This window comes from Phyllobates terribilis, unplaced genomic scaffold, assembly GCF_046119375.1.
Source record: "Phyllobates terribilis strain yellow unplaced genomic scaffold, ASM4611937v1 Scaffold_13__5_contigs__length_258822181, whole genome shotgun sequence".
Classification (NCBI taxonomy): domain Eukaryota; kingdom Metazoa; phylum Chordata; class Amphibia; order Anura; family Dendrobatidae; genus Phyllobates; species Phyllobates terribilis.
In genome coordinates this window covers 98,950,994-98,967,957 of record NW_027362773.1, presented here as the reverse complement: position 1 = coordinate 98,967,957, position 16,964 = coordinate 98,950,994, and the positions used below count along the sequence as shown (strand labels likewise).

Sequence of the window (16,964 nt, the reverse complement as noted above, 5' to 3'; positions counted from 1 at the left end):
CACAGGCCATACTTCTAGGGGTACGCACCCTGTACTGATGTGCAGCATAGCATATGAGCAAAACTTCAGGGGTACTTAGAAGTAAGTTGAGTATGGGACACTTGGCTCATGAAAGTGGTGGTAAGTCACAGTCACTGCCCCTACCTTATCCCAAATCTGCAGAAGAACAAGAATTACAGCACTACTCGGTCATGTATCTGCGCTTTCAGATTACTTAGTTCTTTTGGATGGATATTCAGTATGCTTTCTGCAAATGATGTAATTTTACAAGAGGGGGTATGTGATGACATCCTCTATTTACAAATATACATAACATTGTCAAACCTGAGACAGGACTAGTGTTTGATCAGGGTGGGGTGTAGGAACACGCCAACCTGGTATCCAGGTCAGAAATGGAAGAAGGGTCCATGAGGACTGGGCAGGGTTGCCATCTTGACTTCTTTTTTTTTTCTGGACAGTTTATCAAAAAATCACGGACAGCCAACATTTTTGATGGACACGTTGGAAAACCATAATAAATCGTTATGATTATGAGTGATCCATGTCTACAGCCCATAATTCTGATAAATTAGTAAACTGTAAAATGATGATAATTACAGCCAAAATAATCTGTACAAGTTTCTTCAGCTTCAAAAAATATCACAAATGCCTTAATTTTTTTTTACGGACGGGGCAAAAAGTGCCCTGTTTTTACGGACTGTCCTGGATTTTTTGGACGGTTGGCTGCAGCACCAATGATAAAACATAGCTTTTACTGTGCAATTAGAAACATTAAAAAAAGTAAAAAGATAGAAAAGATTAAGGATCCATAAGCTTACGCGTTTCGGGTTAGCAATCCTTACTCATAACTGTTTTATTGCGCCTATATAGTATATGCAGAGACATCATTCCAATACCCCAAACCTTATTTCCATGCAAGGAAAGTAAAGATCCTATATTATATTAATTAATCTGCTTCCACTTGTACAATGACTACAGAAGTTTATCACTAATTTCTTGCAGAATTTATATAAGAACAATCCTAATAACCTCCCATTTATTACACTGCCCCTATCCCTGCACGCTTGGAAACACTCTGCAATCAGAGCAATATGTTTACTGGCAACCTCTTCTTTATCCAGTGACAGATCTCCTGGGTTGTGGGGAGAAAGAGTTAAATGATGATTTCTTTGTATTATTAAATGTTTATTAATGCCCGAGACTTTGCACATCTGTGGATCTACAATATAGCAAATAATCAAAATTCTAGAGACCTTTTTCCCCAACTTCTCCAGAGCCCTAAATGTGCAGTAGTGTATACAGTACCTATATTTTCCATAAAGTACAAATTCTGAAGCATCTTTTCCTCTAAACACTGATTGGTGTCGTTCCTCTGTTACTCCTCCTGGAAATGATAACGGACAATCACTAACTAGAACGTTACTATTCTTCATTTTGGCACTGATTGAAGAGAGTCCATTTGATTAGTAAGATAGAAATATCTCATTTTTAATTTAATCATACATTTACAGGAAGAATAGCAGAGGAAACACAGGTAACCCTAGTACTGATTGGAGCCCAATCACAGATATAACTTATGCATCAAATATGGATACTAAGGAGGAAGAAATGGCTTCTACTTTGCATGGCATTCGGAAGCTACGCTCCCAAAAATGACACTAAACCAGCCCTTCCATGCCCCTTTTAAGCCTGTGATAACCCCAGGAAAAACTTTGACAAATCTGACATCACTTGCATGCTTTCTGTTCGCTATTCCAGATAAGACTAGTGAGTTGGGTGTGTTTGTCCAGCATGCTGAGAGTAGTAGTCATCCTTCCACTTGGTTTCCTAATTTGTGCTTTTATTAGACCACCCATCGATTACAGTACCTAAGAATTTAATAGAGTAGGACCACTGACAACCTATTGAGTTCAAGTCTGCAGACAAAACCCACAGACAAGAATGGCTCTTTTTTTGGAAAGGAGCCCCCATGTTTTCATGCACATCCCATACACAGTCCTGTAGCAAATTTTAAATAATGGCTGGAAATATTGGATAGATCTCTCATTATTTGTACATCACTGTGTGCACGAGGACATAGGATATATAGAAGAGACATTACATGATGTTTTCAGGTGCTTTGCTGCCTCCTCGTGGCACAATGGAGTGCAAACAACAACCAGGAGGATTTTAGTTTTTCCTATATTTAGTTGTCTGTCATTCTTATTTAATATACAGTACTGTGCAAAAGTTTTATACAGGTGTGAAAAAAATGCTTCAATGTAAGAATGCTTTCACAAATAGTTTATTTTTATCAATTAACACTTCTATTAAAAAAATTAAAAATAAATAAAAAGAGAAATGTAAACTAATAATTATTTGGTGTGACCCCCTTTGCCTTCAAAACAGCATCAAAGCTTCAGTTCCTCTAGGTGCTTGTCACTTGTGTACAGTTTTTGAAGGAACTCAGCAGGGAGGTTGTTCCAAACATCTTGGAGAACTGACCCCAGATCTTCTCTGTATTAAGCTTGTGCAAATCCTTCTATCTCTTCATGTGATCCCAGACAGGCTGGACGATATGAGATCAGAGCTCAGAGGGGCCAGATCATCACTCCCAGGACTCTTTGTTCTTCTTTACGGTGAAGATAGTTCTTAGGAAGGCGGCCGTATAAATCGGAGCGAGATCGAAACGCAATACTCGAATTGGCCGGCGGCTCTCCCGACTTGAGAATGACAGCTGCATAGAAATAGATGAAGATGTGACACTCAGGTAGGGAGAGCTGCCGGCCAGTCCGTGCACTGCATTCCGATCTTGCTCTGAAATATAAGACCATCTAACTGAGCCACAACAGTGCCTGTAAGCTTGTAATAGCTGACAATCCACTGCAGAGTAAATTTGGAGCCAATCAGACGTCTCCCTGATGGTATTACATGATGAATACGTATCTGCCTCTCTTTCTCAGCATTGAGGACACCATTAAACCTGACAAAATCACAAACTACATTTGCTGAAATGCAGCCCCAAGTTTACAAGGACCCTCCACCATGCTTCACTGTTCCTGCAGTCACTTGTTATTGTGCCACTCTCCAGCCCTTCATGGAACAAACTGCCTTTTGTTAGAGCCGAATATTTAATATTTTACTCATCAGTCCAGAGCACCTGCTGCCATTTTCTGCCCCTGGTTCCTATGTGTTTGTGCATAGTAGGCCTTGTTTTCATGTAAAAGGTCTGGCTTTTTGGCTGCAGGTCTTCCATGGAGACCTCTTCTGGCCAAACTTCTCGAACTGTAGATGGATCCCACTAGTTGCTGCCAGTTCTGATGTAATGGCACTTATGGACAAGTTCTGATTTTGTAGAGACGTAATCATGATGTGTCCTTCATCTCCTTTTCCAACCACTGTATCTATGGTCCTCTACGTTGTTCATTTCTTGGTGTGCTCAAAGCTGAGAAATACAGGAAGATACTTGTCCATCATGCAGTACCATCACGGAGGCGTCTAATTGGCTCCAAATTTATTCTGCAGCCGGACAACGACCCCAAACATCCAGCCAATGTCATTAGGAACTATCTTCAGCTTAAAGAAGAACAAGGAGTCCCGGACAGAGCCCCAATCTCACATCATCCAGTCTGTCTTGAATTACATGAAGAGACAGAAGGATTTGTGCAAGTGACATCCACAGCAGATAGTTCTCCAAGATGTTTGGAACAACCTCCCTGCCAAGTTTCTTCCAAACCTGTGTGCAAATGTATCTACAAGAACTGATGAAAGCAAAGGGCAGTCACTTCAAATATTTTCATTTAGATAGATTTTTGAGAAATGATTTGATTTAGATTTTTCTTTTGTTCATTCACTTTGCATTTTGTTAAATTATAAAAAATAAACTATTATCACTGTGAAGACCCGGGGTCTTCCGTGGGTGTAATACCACTCAGACAACACAGGTTGAGGGTAAAACAGCTTGGCAATACTTTATTGAACTACAGAGCGGACAATAAACACATAGAACAGTCTCAGCAAATACCCAAGATGGGGCAACATTACACAGTCTCACCCTTCCTTCTCCGCCCGCCTGGGATAGAACAGCTGCGACTTTGGGATTTCCAGGGCCGACAACCTCAACCAGTGGCCCCCACTTCTGGCGGGCCCCCACAGAGAGAAAGTAGTGGCAAGCTTAGGAAGCTAGCAGTCCATCGAGGTACAAGGTGAGGAGACCCAAGGGTCCCACCCTGGCCTCTCCGAGAGTTTCCATGTGGCCAGATGACCGGCTGGTCCCAATCTGGCCTCTCCGAATGTCTCCATGGGTTCCAGGCGACTGGAGGGTCCCACCTGACAACCCCAAACAACATATCCATGGGGCCAGGTGACTTCATCGTCCCAACCTGGTCTCCCCAAACGTATCCATGGGCTCTCCGATGGTCAGTGGAGCAGATCCGTATCTTTCCAGTCAGGGCCATATACCCTTAGGCCGAAATCATGTAGAATCCAAATCTGTGTCTCTTTAGGTAAAGCCATGCTTCCAAGCTGATGGTGTGGCAGAGGTTGTGTGTCCTCTTGCTTCTCCTTGATTCTCTGTTTTAAGTCTCTTTTCAGCAGGATAGATAAACCCTTTTCCTCTTTACATATAAAGGTTGTCATTCACAGGTCAGGGTTAGAGGCAAAGGTGCATGGCTCACTCAGGTCTCATTCATAATGAATTTGCTTAGTTTGTCCTCTTGTCTTGTGACTCAATAAGCCACAGGGTCCACAAAGGCTAATCAACATAATTAGCAAACATTCGTTGTTCCAGAATCAAAGAGGAGACAACAATCAGGGTTATACAAATACTGGTCTGTTATTCTTGACCAGGCATGTAAGTACACATAGATTTACAAGTCAACCCAAAGATAATAGTGTATTTCTCTTGGATTAACAAATCTAAAAATCTGATTTATTAAGATTTTAGGCTGTATCGTCACAATCATGTTCCTATTTTTGAAAGCTTTCTAACTTTGCAGCATTTTTTCCACCCCTGCCTAAAACTTTTGCATGCTATTGTATACTTCTCAGTAGCACTATTTTTCAATTACTCCAGTACCAGTATTGCTCACAGTCTAAACCCATAATTCTTACATATGGGCTGGAGCTTTCTTCATAGGAAAACAGAAATGGCGACAGGTAAGTTTTGTACCTAGTATTCCAGTGCTGCAAGGCAATAGCACCGACCATCAAATTAGCTCCTGATTTCCCTTACAATTATCCGTAAAAAGTATAAATTCAGTGCATAACGATCATTGCTCCTGCGAAACCTGAGGAAAGAAGACAACTTATAGTCCGATCAGAGTGGATGAACAGCTGGGACTATACTGATCCCAAAATGAATGGGTTCCACAGGAACAATAGTGACAGAGAATGGTATTTGGTTGGACCATCCAAAGTCTGACAATTTGGTGCTGTGTAAATATCAATTCAGGTTCCAAGTGCTGTCAATCAAAGAGCAGCGAGGAGAATTAACGGAATATCATCACCATGAAAAGACTTATCAAACACCTGCTTGTTTTACATCTATCTCCTCCCTCATCTTCATAGATTGACATTTCGGGCTTTACAGGAGCAAAACAATGGATGGAGATAGATGGAAAGCAAATAGGTGGGCAGCACGGTGGCTCAGTGGTTAGCACTGTATGGTGGGCAGCACGGTGGCTCAGTGGTTAGCACTGCAGCCTTGCAGCGCTGGGATCCTGGGTTCAAATCCCTCCAAGAAAACATCTGCAAGGAGTTTGTATGTTCTCCCCGTGTTTGTGTGGGTTTCCTCCAGGTTCTCCAGCTTCCTTCCATACTCCAAAAACATACTGATAGGGAATGTAGATTGTGAGCCCCAATGGGGACAGTGCCCATAATAGCTGTAAAATTGTCCGAATTGTAAAGAACTGCAGAATATGTTGGCAAATATAAATACAAAGATTATTATTAGGTGGGAATTAGGAAGATGTACTCAAGCTAAGTGCCTGTGCTTGGTTTGAACAGTCATTTTGTGCCGACTCTTTTTAAATGTGACTGTACGTGTAGACCTGAATTTGGTACAACAGGACTAGCAGCATAGTGACAATTTGTGACGCTATGACATGGACGTGTGGCAGTGAGGGGCAAAGAGGATATAGCAGAAAAGACAACACTAAGTATGAGCACTAGATAGGTTTAGCTATCTGTGCACCATGTGGCAATATCTGGGCATTGTTTGACATTATTTACCTGGATACTGAATGACACTATTTGCAGCACAATATCTCAATGAGTATCTGAGCATATTTATCTGCCTTTTTTATCTATATTTGCTCTATATGGCAATGTTAATCTGGAAATGGTATGCACGATTTATCTGGTAATGGCTTGTATTTATCTGGATACTAAATGGCAATGTTTATCTGACCACGTTCTGCTCTATTTATCTGCATTTGTTATTTCTTTAGGCTCTATATATGGCAGTGTGTATCTGGGCATGGTACGCACTATTTGGGCAATACATTTATTATTTATTGGAGCACTTTATGCCACTATCATCTGAAATTACCAGGAGTCAACTTTGGGTTGGAAGAAACTCAAGAATCAAGAAAAAACATAGTGACAATATACCAGTTTGAAGAGTGCACAACCACAGATACATTGTAGCAGGATTATCACTGTACAAGAATAGCCTAATATGAACTCTCTAGAATTCTGGACACTGTCCGGTCTTGGAGTCTTGTATTTCTTTTCTTGTGCTGAGGATTTAACAAGGTCCAATTAAAATCTTAAGTTACTCAGAGAATCACCCTGACACCAGAGAAGAGATAATGCTCTGTGATTTATGATTGAGCCTAATTTATCACTGAAAGAGCAACTCCTGTTTTAGGATCCATATTACTATACATAGGGAAGTAGTATTATATCTGGTATATTCCTGCACATAGGAGCAGTATTATAGTAGTTATATTCCTGTATATAGGGGGCAGTATTATAGTAGTTATATTCTTGTACATAGGGGGCAGTATTATAGTAGTTATATTCTTGTACCTTAGGGGCAGTATTATAGTAATTATATTCTTGTACATAGGGGGCAGTATTATAGTAGTTATATTCTTGTACATAGGGGCAGTATTATAGTATTATATTCTTGTACATAGGGGGCAGTATTATAGTAATTATATTCCTGTATGTAGGGGGCAGTATTATAGTAGTTATATTCTTGTACATAGGGGCAGTATTATAGTAGTTATATTCTTGTACATAGGGGGCAGTATTATAGTAATTATATTCTTGTACATAGGGGGCAGTATTATAGTAATTATATTCCTGTATGTAGGAGGCAGTATTATAGTAGTTATATTCTTGTGCATAGGGGCAGCATTATAGTGGTTATATTCTTGTACATATGGGGCAGTATTATAGTAGTTATATTCTTGTACATAGGGGCAGTATTATAGTATTATATTCTTGTACATAGGGGGCAGTATTATAGTAATTATATTCCTGTATGTAGGGGGCAGTATTATAGTAGTTATATTCCTGTATGTAGGGGGCAGTATTATAGTAGTTATATTCTTGTACATACGAGGCAGTATTATAGTAGTTATATTCTTGTACATGGGGGCAGTATTATAGTAGTTATATTCTTGTACATAGGGGCAGTATTATAGTAGTTATATTTTTGTACATAGGAGCAGTATTGTAGTAGTTATATTCTTGTACATAGGGGACAGTATTATAGTAGTTATATTCTTATACATAGGAGCAGTATTGTAGTAGTTATATTCTTGTACATAGGGGCAGTATTATAGTAGTTATATTCTTCTACATAGGGGGCAGTATTATAGTAGTTATATTCTTGTACATAGGAGCAGTATTGTAGTAGTTATATTCTTGTACATAGGGGCAGTATTATAGTAGTTATATTCTTGTACATAGGAGCAGTATTATAGTAGTTATATTCTTGTACATAGGGGACAGTATTATAGTAGTTATATTCTTGTACATAGGGGGCAGTATTATAGTAGTTATATTCTTGTACATAGGAGCAGTATTATAGTAGTTATATTCTTGTACATAGGAGCAGTATTATAGTAGTTATATTCTTGTACATAGGAGCAGTATTATAGTAGTTATATTCTTGTACATAGGGGGCAGTATTATAGTAGTTATATTCTTGTACATACGAGGCAGTATTATAGTAGTTATATACTTGTACATGGGGGCAGTATTATAGCAGTTATATTCTTGTACGTAGGGGCAGTATTATATTCTTGTATGTAGGAGCAGTATTATAGTAGTTATATTGTTGTACATAGGGGCAGTATTATAGTAGTTATATTCTTGTACATAGGGGGCAGTATTATAGTAGTTATATTCTTGTACATAGGAGCAGTATTATAGTAGTTATATTCTTGTACATAGGGACAGTATTATAGTAGTTATATTATGGTACATAGGGGCAGTATTATAGTATTTATATTCTTGTACATAGGGGTCAGTATTATAGTAGTTATATTCTTGTACACAGGGGGCAATATATTATTATTTATTATTATAGCGCCATTTATTCCATGGCGCTTTACATATGATAGGGATATACAGTACAGACCAAAAGTTTGGACACACCTTCTCATTTAAAGATTTTTCTGTATTTTCATGACTATGAAAATTGTACATTCACACTGAAGGCATCAAAACTATGAATTAACACATGTGGAATTATATACTTAACAAAAAAGTGTGAAACAACTGAAAATATGTCTTATATTCTAGGTTCTTCAAAGTAGCCACCTTTTGCTTTGATGACTGCTTTGCACACTCTTGGCATTCTCTTGATGAGCTTCAAGAGGTAGTCACCGGAAATGGTTTTCACTTCACAGGTGTGCCCTGTCAGGTTTAATAAGTGGGATTTCTTGCCTTATAAATGGGGTTCGGACCATCAGTTGTGTTGTGCAGAAGTCAGGTGGATACACAGCTGATAGTCCTACTGAATAGACTGTTAGAATTTGTATTATGGCAAGAAAAAAGCAGCTAAGTAAAGAAAAATGAGTGGCTATCATTACTTTAAGAAATGAAGGTCAGTCAGTCCAAAAAATTGGGAAAACTTTGTAAGTGTCCCCAAGTGCAGTTGCAAAAACCATCAAGCGCTACAAAGAAACTGGCTCACATGAGGACCGCCCCAGGAAAGGAAGACCAGGAGTCACCTCTGCTTCTAAGGATAAGTTTATCCGAGTCACCAGCCTCAGAAATCGCAGGTTAACAGCAGCTCAGATTAGAGACCAGGTCAATGCCATACAGAGTTCTAGCAGCAGACACATCTCTACAACAACTGTTAAGAGGAGACTTTGTGCAGCAGGCCTTCATGGTAAAATAGCTGCTAGGAAACCACTCCTAAGGACAGGCAACAAGCAGAAGAGACTTGTTTGGGCTAAAGAACACAAGGAATAGACATTAGACCAGTGGAAATCTGTGCTTTGGTCTGATGAGTCCAAATTTGAGATCTTTGGTTCCAACCACCGTGTCTTTGTGCGACGCAGAAAAGGTGAACGGATGGACTCTACATGCCTGGTTCCCACCGTGAAGCATGGAGGAGGAGGTGTGATGGTGTGGGGGTGCTTTGCTGGTGACACTGTTGGGGATTTATTCAAAATTGAAGGCATACTGAACCAGCATGGCTACCACAGCATCTTGCAGCGGCATGCTATTCCATCCGGTTTGCATTTAGTTGGACCATCATTTATTTTTCAACAGGACAATGACCCCAAACACACCTCCAGGCTGTGTAAGGGCTATTTGACCAAGAAGGAGAGTGATGGGGGGCTACGCCAGATGACCTGGCCTCCACAGTCACCAGACCTGAACCCAATCGAGATGGTTTGAGGTGAGCTGGACCGCAGAGTGAAGGCAAAAGGGCCAACAAGTGCTAAGCATCTCTGGGAACTCCTTCAAGATTGTTGGAAGACCATTTCCGGTGACTACCTCTTGAAGCTCATCAAGAGAATGCCAAGAGTGCGCAAAGCAGTCATCAAAGCAAAAGGTGGCTACTTTGAAGAACCTAGAATATAAGACATATTTTCAGTTATTTCACACTTTTTTGTTAAGTATATAATTCTACATGTGTTAATTCATAGTTTTGATGCCTTCAGTGTGAATGTACAATTTTCATAGTCATGAAAATACAGAAAAATCTTTAAATGAGAAGGTGTGTCCAAACTTTTGGTCTGTACTGTACATAACAAAAACATTTGCATAATCTTAACAAAACGAGTCAGCGACTAGTACAGGAGGAGAGAGGACCCTGCCCGCGAGGGCTCACAGTCTACAAGGGATGGGTGAGGATACAATAGGTGAGGGTAGAGGAGGTCATGCAGTAATGTGGTGGGGCGGTGGTTACTGCGGGTTGTAGGCTTGTCGGAAGAGGTAGGTCTTCAGGTTTCTTTTGAAGGCTTCCATGGTAGGCGAGAGTCTGATGTGTTGGGGTAGAGAGTTCCAGAGTAGGGGGGATGCACGGGAGAAATCTTGTATGCGATTGTGGGAAGAGGAGATAAGAGGGGAGTAGAGAAGGAGATCCTGTGAGGATCGGAGGTTGCATGCAGGTAAGTACCGGGAGACTAGATCACAGATGTATGGAGGAGACAGGTTGTGGATGGCTTTGTATGCCATGGTTAGGGTTTTGAAGTTGAGTCTCTGGGCAATGGGGAGCCAGTGAAGGGATTGACAGAGGGGAGAGGCTGGGGAATAGCGGGGGGGACAAGTGGATTAGTCAAGCAGCAGAGTTTAGGATAGATTGGAGGGGCGCAAGAGTGTTGGAAGGGAGGCCACAGAGCAGGAGGTTTCAGTATTCAAGGTGGGAGATGATGAGGGCATACACTAGTGTTTTTGCAGAGTCTTTGCTGAGGAATGCACGGATCCGGGAGATATTTTTGAGTTGGAGTCGGCAGGAAGTGGAAAGGGCTTGGATATGTGGTTTGAAGGAGAGATCAGAGTCCAGGGTTACCCCAAGGCAGCGAGCTTGTGGGACTGGGGAGAGTGAACAGCCATTGACGTTGATGGAGAGGTCAGATGGGGGATATGAATGAGAGGGTGGAAAGATGATGAGCTCTGTTTTATCCATGTTAAGTTTTAGAAATCTGGCAGAGAAGAAGGATGAGATGGTGGACAGACATTGTGGGATTTTTGTTAGTAGGTAGGAGATATCGGGTCCAGAGAGGTAGATCTGTGTGTCATCGGCATAGAGGTGATACTGAAAGCCGTGAGACTCTATGAACTGTCCCAGGCCAAAGGTGTAGATGGAGAAGAGCAGAGGTCCTAGAACTAAACCTTGGGGGACACTGACAGATAGGGGCGAGATGAGGAGGTGGTGCGTGAGTGGGTGACGCCGAATGTCCTGTCTGCTAGGTATGAGGAGATCCAAGATAGGGCCAAGTCCGTGATGCCAAGAGATGAGAGAATCTGTAGTAAGAAGGAATGGTCGACTGTGTCGACGAAGGCAGATGACAGGTCCAGAAGGAGGAGGATGGAGTAGTGTCACTTGGATTTGGCGGTTAGTAGGTCGTTGGTGACTTTGGTCAGGGCAGTTTCAGTCGAGTGATGCGGTCGGAAGCCAGATTGTAGGCGGTCGAAGAGGGAACAGGAGGAGAGGTGCGAGGACAGTTCAAGGTGGACATGATGTTCTAGTAGTTTTGAGGCATAGGGAAGAAGTGATATGGGGCGGTAGCTAGTCAGAGAGGATGGGTCAAGGGAGGGCTTTTTGAGGATGGGTGTGATTGAGGCATGTTTGAAACATGAGGGGAAGACACCCGTTGTTAGTGACAGGTTGAAGAGGTGGGTTAGGGTTGGGATGAAGACTATGGTAAGGTTAGGGATGAGGTGGGATGGGATTGGGTCAAGTTCGCAGGTGGTGAGGTGTGATTTGGAGAGTAAAGAGGAGACTTGACCTTCTGTAATGGTGGAGAAGTGGGGTTTGGAGTAGGAAGGTTGAGTAGATATGAGGAGGGGTTGTGCGGACTTTAGGCAAAAGCTTTTTCTAATGGTGTCAATCTTCTGCTTGAAGAATGAGGCAAAGTCTTCGGCTGAGATGAGAGAAGAGGGAGGAGGCGCTGGGGGACGAAGGAGAGAATTGAAAGTGTTAAATACCTGATATATTGATATACAATATTCTTGTATATTCTGTATATTCTGGTATATTCTTGTATGTAGGGGGCAGTATTATAGTAGTTTTATTCTTGTGCATAGGGGCAGTATTATAGTAGTTATATTCTTGTACATAGGGGGCAATATTATAGTAGTTATATTCTTGTACATAGGGAGCAGTATTATAGTAGTTATATTCTTATACATAGTGGGCAGTATTATAGTAGTTATATACTTGTACATAGGAGCAGTATTATAGTAGTTATATTCTTGTACATAGGGGGCAGTATTATAGTAGTTATATTCTTATACATAGTGGGCAGTATTATAGTAGTTATATACTTGTACATAGGAGCAGTATTATAGTAGTTATATACTTGTACATAGGGGGCCGTGTTATAGTAGTTATATACTTGTACATAGGGGGCAGTATTCTAGTAGTTATATACTTGTACATAGGGGCAGTATTATATTAGTTATATTCTTGTACATTGGAGCAGTATTATAGTAGTTATATACTTGTACATAGGGGGCAGTATTATATTAGTTATATTCTTGTACATAGGAGCAGTATTATAGTAGTTATATGCATGTACATAGGGGGCAGTATTATAGCAATTATATTCTTGTACATAGGGGGCAGTATTATAGTAGTTATATTCTTGTACATAGGGGACAGTATTATAGTAGAAATATCCTTGAACATATGGGGCAGTATTATACTAGTTATATTCTTGTACATAGGGTCAGTATTATAGTAGTTATATTCTTGTACATAGGAGCAGTATTATAGCAGCTATATTCTTGTACATAGGGGCAGTATTATAGTAGTTATATTCTTGTACATAGGGGCAGTATTATAGTTGTTATATTCTTGTACATAGGGGCAGTATTATAGTTGTTATTTCTTGTACATACATTGAGGGTAGTATTATAGTAGTTATATTCATGGACATAGGAGCAGTTTTATAGTAGTTATATTCTTGTACATAGGGGTAGTTTTATAGTAGTTATATACTTGTACATAGGGGGCAGTATTATAGTAGTTATATACTTGTACATAGGAGCAGTATTATAGTAGTTATATTCTTGTACATAGGAGCAGTATTATAGTAGTTATATACTTGTACATAGGGGGCAGTGTTATAGTAGTTATGTTCTTGTACATAGGGGGCAGTATTATAATAGTTATATTCATGTACAAAGGGGGCAGTATTAGAGTAGTTATATTCTTGTACATATGAGCAGTATTATAGTAGTTATATACTTGTACATAGGGGGCAGTATTATAGTAGTCATATACTTGTACATAGGGGGCAGTATTATATTAGTTATATTCTTGTTCATAGGAGCAGTATTATAGTAGTTATATACATGTACATAGGGGGCAGTATTATAGTAGCTATATTCTTGTACATAGGAGCAGTATTATAGTAGTTATATTCTTGTACATAGGGGCAGCATTATAGTAGTTATATTCTTGTACATAGGGGCAGTATTATAGTAGTTATATTCTTGTACATAGGAGCAGTATTATAGTAGTTATATTCTTGTACATAGAAGCAGTATTATTGTAGTTATATTCTTGTACATAGGGAGCAGTATTATAGTAGATATATTCTTGTACATAGGAGCAGTATTATAGTAGTTATATTCTTGTACATAGGGGGCAGTATTATAGTAGTTATATACTTGTACATAGGGGGCAGTGTTATAGTAGTTATGTTCTTGTACATAGGGGGCAGTATTATAATAGTTATATTCTTGTACAAAGGGGGCAGTATTAGAGTAGTTATATTATTGTACATATGAGCAGTATTATAGTAGTTATATACTTGTACATAGGGGGCAGTATTATAGTAGTTATATACTTGTACATAGGGGCAGTATTATAGTAGTTATATACTTGTACATAGGGGGCAGTATTATATTAGTTATATTCTTGTTCATAGGAGCAGTATTATAGTAGTTATATACATGTACATAGGGGGCAGTATTATAGTAGCTATATTCTTGTACATAGGAGCAGTATTATAGTAGTTATATTCTTGTACATAGGGGCAGCATTATAGTAGTTATATTCTTGTACATAGGGGCAGTATTATAGTAGTTATATTCTTGTACATAGGAGCAGTATTATAGTAGTTATATTCTTGTACATAGAAGCAGTATTATTGTAGTTATAATATTGTACATAGGGAGCAGTATTATAGTAGATATATTCTTGTACATAGGAGCAGTATTATAGTAGTTATATTCTTGTACATAGGGGGCAGTATTATAGTAGTTATATACTTGTACATGGGGGCAGTATTATAGTAGTTATATTCTTGTACATAGGAGCAGTATTATAGTAGTTATATACTTGTACATAGGGGGCCGTGTTATAGTAGTTATGTTCTTGAACATAGGGGGCAGTATTCTAATAGTTATATTCTTGTACACAGGGGGCAGTATTATAGTAGTTATATTCTTGTACATATGAGCAGTATTATAGTAGTTATATACTTGTACATAGGGGGCAGTATTCTAGTAGTTATATACTTGTACATAGGGGCAGTATTATAGTAGTTATATACTTGTACATAGGGGCAGTATTATATTAGTTATATTCTTGTACATTGGAGCAGTATTATAGTAGTTATATACTTGTACATAGGGGGCAGTATTATATTAGTAATATTCTTGAACATAGGAGCAGTATTATAGTAGTTATATGCATGTACATAGGGGGCAGTATTATAGTAATTATATTCTTGTACATAGGGGGCAGTATTATAGTAGTTATATTCTTGTACATAGGGGACAGTATTATAGTAGAAATATCCTTGAACATATGGGGCAGTATTATACTAGTTATATTCTTGTACATAGGGAGCAGTATTATAGTAGTTATATTCTTGTACATAGGAGCAGTATTATAGCAGCTATATTCTTGTACATAGGGGCAGTATTATAGTAGTTATATTCTTGTACATAGGGGCAGTATTATAGTTGTTATATTCTTGTACATAGGGGCAGTATTATAGTTGTTATTTCTTGTACATACATTGAGGGTAGTATTATAGTAGTTATATTCATGGACATAGGAGCAGTTTTATAGTAGTTATATTCTTGTACATAGGGGCAGTTTTATAGTAGTTATATACTTGTACATAGGGGGCAGTATTATAGTAGTTATATTCTTGTACATAGGAGCAGTATTATAGCAGCTATATTCTTGTACATAGGGGCAGTATTATAGCAGTTATATTCTTGTACATAGGGGGCAGTATTATAGTAGTTATATTCTTGTACATAGGAGCAGTATTATAGCAGCTATATTCTTGTACATAGGAGCAGTATTATAGTTGTTATATTCTTGTACATAGGGGCAGTATTATAGTTGTTATTTCTTGTACATACATTGAGGGTAGTATTATAGTAGTTATATTCATGGACATGGAGGGCACCCTTATCATTTCATATACCCATCTCCAGGATGTATACAACATAATAAGTTTATGCAATTTTTTGTTACAATCTTATTTGTTTATGAATCTGCAGACGAACCTTCTTCACCAAAGAAATCTCGGAGTGATTCAATATTTAAAATTTTCAAGAGAAGAAATTCTTCAGTTTCTACCGAGTGGAAATCGGTTAGAATTGGTCCAGAAGAAGAGACAGCGGATAATAACCTCATGGCTGTGCGCGTCATGGTGCTGAGCGACGAAAGCAGGTGACTTTCTAGGACACTTCTCACCTGGTCAACTAGAGCTATTTATTTTGCATACAATAATATTCCTTTTGGCACCAGGACCAGATTATGAAAAGCTCTACATTATCAAACTGTGACAGAAATCTATATATAATATAAATTACAGAGTAGAAAAAGTCTTATTTTTTATATCAGTCTGCAACTTGAGGGTTTGTGAAATCCCAATTAACCTTGCAGTAAAGCTCTACCTATATATTTGGATTATCAGATGCCAAATTAAAAAGTATTGTACTGGAGTTCCATCTATACCCTGCACGCATCAGTAAGCAACAAGCTCTCATGGATTCATTATTTAGGGCTCTTTAAAATCTAACAAGCATTTTTAATGAAGATGTCCTCTAAGTTTCGACAACCTAATTTTTTTTACATAGCCCTAAAAATATAAACACACAAGACCCTTGCAAATCTTTGTTAAAGCTTTTACAAAAGTTGTCACCAAGAGAAGAGTATATCTTAAATAGATTTTTTTAATGATTTTACAAAGAATTTTGTTTTATCATCTGTTTCCTAAATATTGAAATTTAAAGAGCTTAATTGGAACTCTATTATTTTTTTTACTATGGGTCTAAGAACTTAAATGCCGGTAGTTGCTAGCTATCTTCCTGTTCACAGTCCGCTCTTGCCGGCAACTTGCTGATGTGACGTCGACAGAGCAGCTTCTTCTTTTCCACCCTATTCTGTTGCCAGGTATTACTGCTGATGTCATGCTGATTGATAGCTGGCTCCCCACTGCCTAACTGCAGGGAGCCGTATGTCAATCAGCATGACATCGGCAGTCACGCCCTGTTAACAGATCAGCCTGGAAGAGGAAGAGCTGCTCTGTTGACTTGAAGCAGCAGAATCGCCAGCAGGAGTGGTCTGTGATGCAGGGGTGGACACAGACTGTAGTGGGCCCCATGTGCAAGAAATTTTTGGGCCCCCCCCCTGCCCTTCATAGGGCAACAAAGTTATGTAAACATAACCCCCCCATGTGCATTTCTCACCCCCCCATGTGCATCTCTCAGCCCCCCCCGTGCATCTGTCATCCCCCCATGTGCATCTGATCCCCCCCCGTGCATCTCTCACCCCCCCATGTGCAGCTCTCATCCCCCCATGTGCAGCTGTCATC

The 16,964-nt window shown here is 39.3% G+C and overlaps 1 protein-coding gene across 11 annotated transcripts in view; it reads left to right on the top strand.

Moving 5' to 3' along the window:
• MICAL2 (microtubule associated monooxygenase, calponin and LIM domain containing 2) overlaps positions 1 to 16,964 on the top strand; it is a 255,023-nt gene that overhangs the window by 184,214 nt on the left and 53,845 nt on the right. For all 11 annotated transcript variants that reach the window (XM_073658276.1, XM_073658278.1, XM_073658281.1 and 8 more), the window contains one exon: positions 15,646 to 15,817. In XM_073658276.1, coding sequence (XP_073514377.1) covers positions 15,646 to 15,817 — 172 coding nt within the window. The remainder of the gene's footprint in view (positions 1 to 15,645; positions 15,818 to 16,964) is intronic.